The sequence below is a fragment of the Tupaia chinensis genome, unplaced genomic scaffold, assembly GCF_000334495.1.
Source record: "Tupaia chinensis unplaced genomic scaffold, TupChi_1.0 Scaffold000303_1, whole genome shotgun sequence".
In the NCBI taxonomy this organism is placed as follows: Eukaryota; Metazoa; Chordata; class Mammalia; order Scandentia; family Tupaiidae; genus Tupaia; species Tupaia belangeri.
The window spans coordinates 1,014,472-1,027,312 of record NW_006159793.1 but is presented as its reverse complement, the minus strand read 5'-3'; the positions used below and the strand labels follow the sequence as shown (position 1 = coordinate 1,027,312).

At 45.4% G+C, this 12,841-nt stretch overlaps 1 protein-coding gene across 1 annotated transcript in view; it reads right to left on the bottom strand.

The window, feature by feature from the left end:
* The window catches only part of ARHGEF37 (Rho guanine nucleotide exchange factor 37), a 32,823-nt gene extending 20,196 nt beyond the window's left edge, over positions 1 to 12,627 (bottom strand). Inside the window, exons 1-3 of the mRNA XM_006150878.2 lie at positions 12,436 to 12,627; positions 10,896 to 11,019; positions 4,898 to 5,045 (exon numbers count right to left, since the gene is read on the bottom strand). Of these exons, the coding sequence (XP_006150940.1) occupies positions 4,898 to 5,045; positions 10,896 to 11,019; positions 12,436 to 12,621 (458 nt within the window). The 5' untranslated portion in view covers positions 12,622 to 12,627. The remainder of the gene's footprint in view (positions 1 to 4,897; positions 5,046 to 10,895; positions 11,020 to 12,435) is intronic.
* Between the last annotated feature and the right edge of the window lie 214 nt (positions 12,628 to 12,841).

Sequence of the window (12,841 nt, the reverse complement as noted above, 5' to 3'; positions counted from 1 at the left end):
GAAAAAGACAGCTCTAAAATAGCAGGTAGAGCAGGAGCCCCTCTAGTTCCATCCACCCATTGATCCACCCATCAGTATGTCTGTAAGTCTACAAAAAAAAAAAAAAAAAAAAAGTGATTTAGATGTTTTTTATTTACATAAAAAAAAAAAAAAGCTGCACGTAGAAAATGTGAGCTACCAGGGAGAGGGATGGGAGAGAGGAGACCAAGGGGGAATGGACTTGGGGTTGTGAGGTTACAGAACAAGCCTGCCCGCTGTACACCGAGTCTTTGATCACCTTCGTTCTCAAATGGGAAGTGCACCAAAGCCAGAGTAGACTGAACAACACACCCACTCGCCCACCCAACGAATAGCTGGGGACAGCACGCATTCTGGAATCACAAAGAAACTAGGAAGATGGTGCCACTTATCCTCGTGGACTAAAATGGAGCTATTTATGGCTAGTGTGGCTTTCTAGCTGACCAAGCTCCAGAAAGAACCCTATGATCATTGCCCAAAGAAGCCAGGATTACTACTTCAAAAGGGGGGAGATCGAAGGTTATGCTGACAGGAAGAAGTCAGTCCTGTGCAACCTGAGACCAGAGGTTCTCACTGAGGGCATTTGGAAACCTGTAAGCTCTGGGATGCTATTACATAGTTGGCCGTGTGGGTTCTGACTGCCTTAACCACCAGACCACGGTGCCTGCCCTTTATTAGACATGACTCCCTGCTTATTCTCCCTAATATTTTTAAAAGTTTACTTATTTCTTTCTCATATGAGGGAGAGAGATAGAGAGTACCTCAACAAGGTCTTGATGCCATGATCTACTCCTAGCTCCAACCAGCCCCAGCTCATGGGCACACACATGCCCAGCATACCCAGGAAGTCTACAGACATGAACCCAGCACCTTCCCATGCGGGTCAGTCTTGTAAAGTATTATGTTTTGTCACCACACCATCATTCGGCCCCAATTTCTTCTTTATATCACAGCTAGCCCATTATTTAGATTTTTGGCAGTTATATATATATTTTTTTTCTGACTATAACTCAGGACAATAAACTTACCTGATATTTGTTATAAAAGGGAAGCCTTGAGACTGATAATGTAGAGAACCATAGTGTGATCCCTGCCTAGCCCAGATAACTATAAAAGGGCCAGCCCATATCTTAGTAGTTAAGGGAGAAGGATCCCACATGGCCAGCTGACTGCATGGTTCAAGTCCCAGACCTGGCAGCTTGAAAACATGCTAGGGATATGTGCTTACATGCCCAAAGTCCCAACAGGAGGGAGAAGTGAAGAAGGGATTGTGGGATGATCATACCCCATTGGGGGATGCTTTCTCCCACTCATTTTATCTCTGTCTCTGGAAAGCACACATACACACACACACACACACACACACACTCTGACAATTAAAAAAAAAAAAAAGGATACTATAACAGCAGAGATTTACGGAGTGTCACTTGTGTGCAGTAAGACTGTGCCACCTGAGATGCTGTTATTACTCCTACCTCACATAATGACACCAGGCCCCGAGACATGGACTGGCTCTTGTGGTGAGCGAGGGGCCGAGCCAGATCCACCACCAGGCATTCTTGCTCCAGAGCCCCTGTGAGAAGCCCGTGTGGCCTGGCTGTGAGACAGCAGAGTGCAGAGGTGGGACGAGCAGTAGCCTCTGGGCTGGCGAGGGCTCCCACACACATTCTTGTAAACATGCCGGAACTAGATGCCAGTATCGCAGGCTTGGGAGGTTTACATCTACGTTCCAGGCTTCTCGTGAGAAATCAGAGGCTCTGATCTCAGAGAACCCACATCCCTACAAGGCGACTGGCAGCCAGTGTGGAAAACATGGCAGCAGTGATTCTCCTCCCTGCCTCCAAACCCTATGACTGTGACTTTAAAGCTCTTCCCACTAGAAAAGTGGAATCTATTTCCCCACCCCTTGTGTCTGGGCTGGCCTTATGATCTGACAGTGTGCCAGTTCCCAGCTGAACCCTCTAACACCTTGCCATCACCCTGCCCTTAGAGCCCTGGGCCCGTCATGGGAAGAAGCTTGCCTGAAGGAAGAGGAGAGACCTTGTGACCAGAGCTGAGTCAGCTCAGGTGTCCCAGATACCTGAAACAGCCCAGCCTGGATCAGCAAAGCTGGCCTGCAAGTGACTGCAGAGACGTGAGGATGCTCAGCTGGGACCACGAGAACCACGTGCTGAGTCCAGTTAAATTGCTAGCATGAACTAAATAAATGTTTGCTTTAAGCCACTGTGTGGGGGAGGTTTGTGCTCTGGCAAAAGCCACTTGACAACAAGCAGAAGGACTCCACTGCAGCTACTTGCACACAGCCTGAGGTGCCCAGCTGGCCGCAGTCTCCATTCTACCTCGTGTCTCATTTGTGGCACCTTACTCCCCTCCTTTCTGCGATCCATCTCACTCCCGTAGAGATGTATTTAATGTCCTTTGCAAAAGCCTCATTTTGTAAGACCCTTACAGAGATGAATCAAAGGAGAAACTTAGTATTGTTTTTTTGGAGGCAGACAAGAGCTAGGACATGGATAGTTGAAAGGAGTCTGTTGTGCCAAGAGGGGGGTTGAAGAGTGACAGGAAGAAGGGGCGAGGGGCAGTGGCCCAGTGGACAGTCCACATGAGACTATCTCATCTTCCAAGACCTAAATTGACAATGTCTTTCTCTTAGTTATAAAAGAGATGTCTGAGTGAGATAAATTACTACTACTATGATCAATAATACTAATGATGATAATAATAACAAACTCTGTTTTTCTGACACTATGCTGATTTCCAGAAAAATGACCTTCATCTATCTCCATTTGGTGAACTTGTGCAGGGGGAGAGAGAACCCTCTTCAAAACAGAAAAGAAGCAGAGCATTCCCGGGAAAGGACATGTAAGTGACTCTTAAATATGACCAACTTTAATCCTAACAAGACAAATGCAAAATGAAGTCACACTAAGACATCACTGTCCACCTGTCCCAGTTTCAGCTCCTAGTTGGAAAAACACACTCTGCTGGGGAGACTGGGAAATAAGCACCCTCATACCCTCACGTGTTGCCGATGGGCTGATGGGAATGTGACTGACAGAGTCTTTTTTTCCTTTTTTTTAGGTTTTTGCCATAGGGCACATGGGCTTGCTGAAGAGAGACAGAGACAGTGAGAGGGAAAGTGAGAACTCACTCCCCATCCCCAGGGGAATGCCACTGCAAAACCTTCTCCTCCATTCTCCTCCTGAGATTTTAGGCAGGCATACACCCATGCGTGGTATGAGTTTCAAGCTGCCATGAGTCTGGGACTCAAACCATGGCTGGCCATGTGGGAGTCCAGTGCCTTAACCACCACAGTACCTGCTGGCCCCGACTGATGGAGTCTTTACAGAGGGACACTTTGCAATATTTATCAAAATTATCAATACATGTTTCCTCTGACCTAGCAATCTCACTTCTGAAAATTTATCTTGCTGAAATACTTGTACTAGAGGAAAATGACTTATGTTCATGAGTAATCATTGTAGCACTGTCTGCACTATAAACAAATATAAACGACTACCTGGTAGAAACTATACAGACATTTATAAAATCACAAACGTTATGTGCAGAAAGGGAAAGTCCACTAAGATACACACACACACACGCACATGCATACATATACATATGAAATTATACATATATATGAAATTTTATATGTGAGATTTAACCATAAACTTTTCATTTAAAAAGGTGGAAAAACAAGGTATGTGCTTGTAATCACTTGTGTAGGGGCACTTCAAAAAGTTCATGGAGGGAACCAGCAGCTAGCGTAATGGCTATGTCGCTGGATTCCCACGTAATCGACTGCAGTTTGCGTCCCGAACCCGGTGGCTTAAAACTCACGCCGGGCGCGTGTGCGTGCGTGCCCAGGATCCCAAGAGGAGAATGGAGGAGAAGGGATTGCAGCGTGACCATCCCCCCTGGGGGGTGATTTCTCACTTTCTGTCTCTATGTCTCTGTCTGTCTGGTGAGCACACGCACCCTATAGCGAAAAACCTCTCAAGAAATAAAAAAGTTCATGGAAAATGGAACTAACATATGAGTTACTTTCATGTAAAACAATTTTGAGATCCAAAAAGACAAACTATCCAAAAAAGAGACAAAAATTTTGAAATCCATGCATAGTTTTTTTATACTATGTATTTTTCCATGGACTTTTTAAAGGATTCTTTTATTGATTATTATTATTATTATTATTATTATTAATTTGACCAGAGAGAGAGAAAGTGAGAAAGTAGGCTACCAGGCCTGGGACTTGAACCACGGTCAGCCATATGGGGTCCAGCATCTTAATCACCACACCATCTACCAGCTCCTTCTGTGAACTTTTTGAAGAGCCCTCATATATGTAAAAAGAAACTGCAAAGATACATAAGAAATTTAAGTGATTACCTTAACTCTGTGGTTAGTAATTGGATGGATGAAAGAGCAGAGCTGGGATAATTTTTTTTTATTTTTACTGAATAAATTCTTTACATGAACTTTGAAATAATACCAGAAATGTGTATCATTTCTGGACTAGAATATTTCATTACCAGCACTGGACCCTCTGGAGCCTTTGTCTCTTTCCCACGGTTACTGGCAATATTCCAGAGAGCAACTTCTCAGACCTTGGGTCCTGGAATGTGCCTGCTACAGAGCCCAAAGTCAACCCATAATGAATCATAAGGAAGTAATAAATGTTGTCATTTGGAACCACCGAGATGCAGGAGCTATTTGTCTCTGTAGCACAGTCTGGGCTACCCTGACTGATTCAGCTACTAATACTGATGTGTTCCTGAAGCAGCACGAATGGCACCACTCACAAGGGTGAGACTGTGAGACTGTGGAGCCTGGGCTCCAAGGGCGGGAGCACGTGCTCACTGGTCCTTCTACTCACACTACTGCCTCAATGATGCGCTGGATCTCCCGCTGCAGCGCTGGCTCCTTCCGGTATGCATCTACCAGCAGCAAGGCCTGGTCGTAGTTAGCACAGTAGACCTTATAGACATGCTCAAACTCCTCTTGGAATTCCAGGAATAGGTTACCTGACAGTGAACAAGCAATACAAAGTAATCAAGGACCGTGGGTGGGGAGACTCTCCAGCTCTGCAGTGAGAATAACAGGCTCAATGGGTATGTCACGTGGGCAAGTGATCTCGTCTTCCTCAGTTTCTCTTTTATTCATCTCAGCCTCATAAGGTTGCATAAGGATTTCGTGACAGGATGCTACAGAGCTCAGGCTGGCACACTGCGAGCACTCCGTAATGCTAACCAGGGTCACAGCGATACTACGGAGTTGTCGGGAAAGTTACGATGCATTTTTACAATAGAAAACCATAAAAAAGTCCATCATGACTTTCTCAATGACCTACTAATGCTGCTCACATCTTTTTTTTTTGAAGAGGTTGTTGCTATAGGGCACGTGTGCTCGCCAGACAGACAAAGAGAAACATAGAGACAGAAAGCGAGAAATCACCCCCCAGGTGGGATGGTCACGTCACAATCCCTTCTCCTCTGTTCTCCTCTTGGGAGCTTGGGCCCGCACGCACACGCGCCCGGCGTGAGTTTTAAGCCACCAGGTCCAGGACGCGAACCACAGTCGACTACGTGGGAGTCCAGAGACATAGCCATTACGCTAACTGCTGGTTCCCCTCACATCTTGATAGTGCTTTACAGTTTACAAAACACACTATCATTAGCTACTTTTACCTTTATGATGAACTGAGTGTGGAAAGGACATTCATGAAGTTTACAATCACTGTAACCCTGTCTGCACTATTAAAAAAAATGTAAACAACTACGTGGTGGAAAAGTATGCAGCCATTTGTAGATCATGAACATTATGTGCAGAAATGGAAAGTGTGTGTATCTGTATGTGTATATATACGTATATATACATATATGTATAATTTAATATATGTATAATTTCATATATATGTAAATGAAATTATACATAAATGAAATTTTATATGTGTGAGATTTAAAAATAAACTTTTCATTGAAAAAGGTGAAAAAACATACTAAGACACACTATATATACTTTACGTAGACATTCTACACACACTTTACAAAGACATACTATAGCTTAGCTCAGGTAGTTGCAAGGGTGAGCTTTGGTGTTTGAACTAGGGCCAGATCACCAGTCAACGCTCTTCTAGTCATAACCTGGGCAAGTGTCTGACCCCTCTGATCCTCCATGTTCTCCTACAGATCGGGAATAAAAACAGTACTCACCTTCGGGTGTTTATTGTGAGGATTAAGTAAAATAATGTATGTAAAGTACCTGACACAAACCATTCCCCAAATATTTACCAACTGCTTATTTATTAACGATTGACTATGTTGCAAGCATTACGCTAAGCTCTGCGACCAAACCAAAGCTCCTGCCCATGGGGTTTATATTTTAGAAGGGAATACGGACAATAAAAAAATACCGTACATATGTCAGGCAGTAATAAGTGCCATGGACTACAGTAAAGCCAAATCAAGAGTTAAGGGTTATGTCACTGGATTCCCACATGGCCAACTGTGGTTCAAGTCCTGGATCCGGTGAATTGAAAATCACACCAGGTATGTGTGCTTGTGTGCCCAAAATCCCAAGAGGATAATGGAGAAGAAGGAATTGTGGCATGGCCATCCTCCCAGGGGTGATTTCTTTCTGTCTCTCCAGCAAACACATATGCCCTATAGCAAAAATCTCTAAACATAAAAATAAAATAAGGTCTATTAACTAGGGGGAACAAAGATCCATACCATGTTGACACTAAATTAGGGTTCAAAATTGTAACTAGGCTAACTGTTCGAGGCTACTAGAAACATCAAGGCAAGAGTATTCAGTGGCCATCTAGGGAGGAAGCAGTGAGAATAAGAGAAACAGGGACCTCAGCAGGGCAGGTGGGAGCAAGAACCACAGACTTCCAGCCGACCCTACTGCCTGCTGGATCTCTGGGACGATGCCCCCTTTGGAACACATCAGATGGTGCCCAGAGAAACGCAGTCCAGCTCTCAGCAAAGATCTCCATGGTGAGATTATCAGCCCGGGACAGAAACCTCAGTGCCAGTCCAGGGAGTCCGGGAGAAGCCCCTGGAGCCAGGGAAGGTCAGCTGAAACGGTACAGAGAAACTCCCACTGGGAGACAGCTTGGGCATAGCCATAAAGCCTAGGGCGGGTCCCATCTTCTCCCAACATAGTTATATTCTCAGGAACGTGATAAACACGCCAAAGAAACTATATCCCATAGGTCTGGTTAGGGGTTGGGGGGGTTTTAGTAACGGAAGGGTGGAGGAAGCTAAACTCCCAGAAAGCAGAGTTGTCCAAGAAGCAGGAAGGCCTGAGATAACAACATAAAAACTGATTTCTTAACATATATCAACTGTCTGGACTCTATGGTAGAGACTGAAAGACTGGAGAACGTAAAAGTATTAAAAATTGCAATGGCCACTAGAGACAAAGTGGAAAGAGAATGTGAGGGGGGAGAAATGGAGAGGTAAGACACTTGTGGGACACAAAGTGTGTATGGTGGTCTCAACTGGCTGGACTGGGGTATATATGATGCTGGGTAAAGTCTCTTCACAATCTAAATGATGTATAGCGATTTAATGTATGAATAATGATAAATATATATATAAATAATTTTTAAAAAAACTGATTTCCTCCCTCCTTGTCCTTCTACAAAGATTAGCAAAGAAACTACTCCCGGCATCAAAAGGACACTCCATATCTAGCTGGCGTTAGTTAGGAAGGTGAGAACGGGAAGCAGGATGGTCAAGGGCTAGGGTTCCAGAGATGGAAGAGTTGGTTTCAAGTGCTAACTCTGCCTGGTCAAGCTGTGTGACCTTGGGAAAGTTAGCTGATCTCTCTGAGCATCAGAGTTTTCTTTAGTACAGTGGGTAATAATAATAATAACCAACAAGTAAGCGTTAGGAGAACGCAAGGGCTAGAGCACGTTAAGTACTGTGCTGTAGGGCTGGCACACAGATGGCTGCTACGTTCTGTTCACTTTAGAGAGATAGCAACTGAAGTTAGAGGCGGGAAGGAGCTGCTGAGGGGCGGAGCCTTATCAGGCAGACTCCAGAACACCTGCCACGCCTGCCACACCCACACTGTCCAAACAAAGCAGTACCCGTAATCACCAATCACGTGGGGTTGCTAGACGCCTGAACTATGGCGAATCCCAACTGAGACGTGCTGTCGGTGTAAATGACACTGGGTTTCAAAGACTTGGTACAAAATACAATAAAAGTTTATTTTTTAATCATTATTTTATTTAACTTTCTTTCTTTCTTTTTCATTTGACCAGAGAGGAGAGAGAGAGAGAAAGTGAGAAAGCATGCCATCAGGTCCGGGACTCAAACCGTGGTCGGCCATGTGGGAGTCCAGTGCCCTTAACCACCAGGCCACCTGCCAGTCTCAATACAATACAAATTTCTAATGAACATTTTTTATACCAAGCACATGTTGAAATACTATTTTGGATCTATTTGGTTAAATGAAAGCTCTTGGCCCAGCCTTGGTGATGAGGTGGCAGGGTACCGCTACGTAGTACTGGAGCTACATAGGAAGGCCCTGGTCAGTTTGAACACGCTTGTGATCCTGGCTGGCTGGAAGGCTGGGGGTAGGAGGTAGGGGTGGAGCCCTGTCAGGGGTGCCTGTCTCTGTCTCTCTCTCTCTTTCTCGGCTTCTCTCTCTCTCTCTCTGCAAATTAATAAAAATATTTACCATTAAAATAAAGCTCACAGGGACCACCAGATGGCATAATGGTTACATTGTTGGACTTCCACAACCCCGGTTCAAGTCCCAGACCTGGTGGCTTCAAACTCACACCAGGAGCGTGTGCATGCATGCCCAAGATCCCAAGAGGAGAATGGAGGAGAAGACTGCGGTGTGGCCAGCCCCTCCAGTAAGTGATTTCTCACTTTCTGTCTGTCTCAGCCACAAGTTGCATGACCTTCTGCAGGTTACTTCCCCTTTCACCAGCTGTAAAATGAGATAACGGTATCTACTCTCAGGTGACTGTGAGGACTGAATGAGTTAATATCTGTTTATCAGAATGGAGCCCAATATTTACGAGGCACTTGGAATGTGGTTTTTAAACTCTTTGCACATTTGTTATTCTTCATCTCGTCGTCATCATCATTCACGTCCAGGGATGAGCAGAAGATGGGTGGTGGGCAGGGCAGCATGACTGAAGTGGCCACTACTCTGGGTACCTTTGCCTCCTCCTCTTCCCTGCATTGGACAAATCTAGCATCCATTTTCCTTCCTCTCCTGGCGCCATTACGAAACCCCAACCATGGAAATATGGGCAGTAGATGGCAAGAGACCAAAGGAGACTGGTATGAGGTTTGCACCCACTCCTCCCTCATGTTCGGGTCATCCCCAGCATTTCTGAATCAGGAGACCATCCTCATCTCTCACCTGGACCATGGGAAAGCCCCCCACTAGTCTCGATGCTTCCACTCTCACTACCCCCTCATAATCCCATTGTCCAGGTAGCCAAAGAGTCTTTTAAAACATATCACCTGGGAACCAGCAGTTAGCGTAATGGCTATGTCGCTGGAATCCCACGTAGTCGACCGCAGTTCGCGTCCTGGACCCAGTGGCTTAAAACTCACACCGGGCACGTGTGCGTGCATGCCAAAGATCCCGAGAGGAGAATGGGGGAGAAGGGATTGCGGCGTGACCATCCCCCCTGGGGGGTGATTTCTCGCTTTCTGTCTCTATGTCTTTCTCTCTCTGTCTGGCAAGCGCACGCGCCCTATAGCGAAAATCTCTCCAAAAAAAAAAAAAATCACCTAAATCATTTTATTTCCCTGCTTGAAATTGCCCAATGGCTTCATTGCTTAGAATACAATTCAAACTCCTGGGCCAGCAGGTGGTACGGAGGTAAAGGCACCGGATCCCACATGGCCAAGTCCTAGACCTGGTGGCTTGAAAAACACACCAGGCATATTCCCCTCCTGAGAGTGGCATGGAGGAGAAGGGATTGCAGCATGGCCATCCACCCTGCCCAGGGGGTGATTTTTCACTCTTCTTCCCTCTCTGTCTCTCTCTGGCAAGTGCACACACCCTGTGACCAAAAAAAATCTAAAAACTAATAATCCAAACTCCTTACCATGGTCTCTAAGACTCTGCATGACCTAGTCCTTGCTGCCCTCTTCTACCTTATCCCCCGACACTCTCCCCTCACCAGTTTTCCTAGTGGTCACAACAGTCTTCTGCCCTTCAGACATTCCAGGCTCATCCCTGTCTGAAGGCCTCTGCCTGGCTACACTCTCTACTCTCCATCCAGATATTCTCATGGCTGGTTCCTTTCCAACATTCCAATCCCAGCCCAAGTGCTGCCACCTCAAGAAGCCTTCCTTGGGACCAGCAGTTAGTGTAATGCCTATGTCACTGGACTCCCATGTAGTCGACCGCGGTTCGAGTCCCAGACCCAGTGACTTAAACTCATGCCAGGTGCATGTGCGTGTGTGCCCAAGATCCCCAGAGAAGAATGGAGGAGAAGGGATTGTGGTGTGGCCATCCCCCCTGGGGGGTGATTTCTCACTTCCTATCTCTATGTCTCTCTCTGTCTTTCTGGCAAGCGCACACGCTCTATAGCAAAAACCTCTCCAAAAACAAGAAGAAAAAAAAAAAAAAAGAAGCCTTTTAAGGGTGCTGGAAGTTACTACAACTATTAATTTCCCTCAAATTTTGAATCACTACCTGAAGTTTTCTTGTGGGATTAGACTATATGCTATTTGAGGGCCCTGCTGGCTCTGATATGTTTTGGGGAGCCCTAAATCAGACTCCTGCATTTCCCTGAAACCTTGCAGATAGTTTGGCAATGGCCAGGTGCTGAAGAAAACCCCCCAGTAACCTAAGGCTGACGACTTCCTCGGTCTTTCGCTTACCAATTAGGTACACTTGTTCCTCTTCCTTAGAGGCCGTCTCCTGCAGACCATGGAGAAATCTGCTGTTCACCTTGATGATATCATCGATGTTTGAGAACAGGATGTCCAGATCTCCCTGCGGTAGCTGGAAGGAACAAAGCAGCTCTAGGAGGTCACTGGGCATCCAGGAGAGTGACTGTACTTGGAGGCTTTGGAAGCAGTCCAGAAGTCCAGAATGCTCACACCATCAGACTCCCTAAACTCTTCAGAAGACTAAGAAGGCTTATCATTCCCCGTGGGATGCTTGTGAGCACCCTGACACTTTATGAGTCAGACATTTCCATTACTCCATATGCCTGGGCACGGACATACATGCTGGCAGCACGATAAGGTGGAAAGCTAACTGCAGAACTATCTCTGGAATGTGCTCTTTGGTTAAAAATAAGGGACCAGCAGTTAGTGTAATGGCTATGTCGCTGGACTCCCATGTAGTCGACCACGGTTTGCGTCCCGGACCCAGTGGCTTACACTCACACCGGGCGCATGTGCATGCATGCCCAAGATCCCAAGAGGAGAATGGAGGAGAAGGGATTGCGGCATGGCCATCTCCCCGGGGGGTGATTTCTCACTTTCTGTCTCTATGTCTCTCTCTGTCTGGCAAGCACATGCCCCTATAGCAAAATCCTCTCCAAAAAATAATAAATAAATAAATAAATAAATAAATAAATAACATACATGTATTTGTTTAATGCTTATGGAGAAAAATTCTAACTTCTGGAGGTGAAATAAGAGAGGTCTGGGGCTGGCAGGTGGTGTGGTGGTTAAGGGTGCTGGACTCCCACATGGCCAATGTGGTTTGAGTCCCAGACCTGATGGTTTGCTTTCTCACTTTCTCTCTCTCTCATTCTGTCCCTCTCTAGTCAAATTAAAATAAATAAATAAATATAGTTAATTAAAATAATTCTTTTTGGAAAAAAAAAAAAGAAACAAGAGTGGTCCTTGGGCTTTCACATGACCTACTTTGGTATTTCATTCATTCAAGAAAATCTAATTGAAAGTTTATTATTTTTATTTCAAGTCTAGAATATAGAAAACTAAACAGAATCTTTGCTCAGATACTTGAAATTTTACAGTGAGGATCTATATTATTTCTGAAACCAGAAAAATAAAAAGATGTAAAAATAAACATTATAATAGACGCCCATTACAGTGGCTATTTTTTCATGTTGTCACCCTGCAAGTGACAGGTAAAATATAGATCAGTTTAGGCAATTTGTTCTAAGTTTGAAAAGGGCTTGTTCATTAGTTGGCAAATTCTTTCAACTGATTATTCCTCTCCCCATTTAGCAGATGGATACACTAAGACTCCAAGCTAGTAAATGCTTGCTGAAGGTTGCATGGCCAATGAACGGAAGTACTGGGGGTCACATCCAGACCTCTCAGACTGTTCATGCCCCACACTTTCTTCCAAGCCTGACCCCAGGACAGATGTTAGGTTTCAGAAGCTGGGGCCCACATGTGCCCCTATTAAGACAGGCTGTGTGTGGCCCTACTCAAGTACCTGCTGGAGGTGGTTCCTGATGTCTGAGGCACAGAGCTGGAGTGTGTGCAAGTAGGAGATCTCGGTGTCGATGAGCTCCCTGACAGCCAGCCTCTGATGGAGCAACGATCTGTCCTCAGACACCCGACCTTCTTCATCTGGACTCCCTGACCTGGAGGACGGCTCCTCTGCCCTGTGATCGGCCATGACAGCAGGTTCTGGAAAAGACAAAACCATACCGACTCACTTCCAGAGGGCTCTACTGGGGTATGTTGTCTCTATTCCAAGACAGCTATTCATCAACAGGCCTACAAACATCATTAGCTGCAAACAGAGTCAAGATAACCTGGCCATTAGCATTTGTGGGCAGTATTTGAACACCACTCCTAACCAAAGGTGGGCGATAATTATGAGGATTGTTGGCATT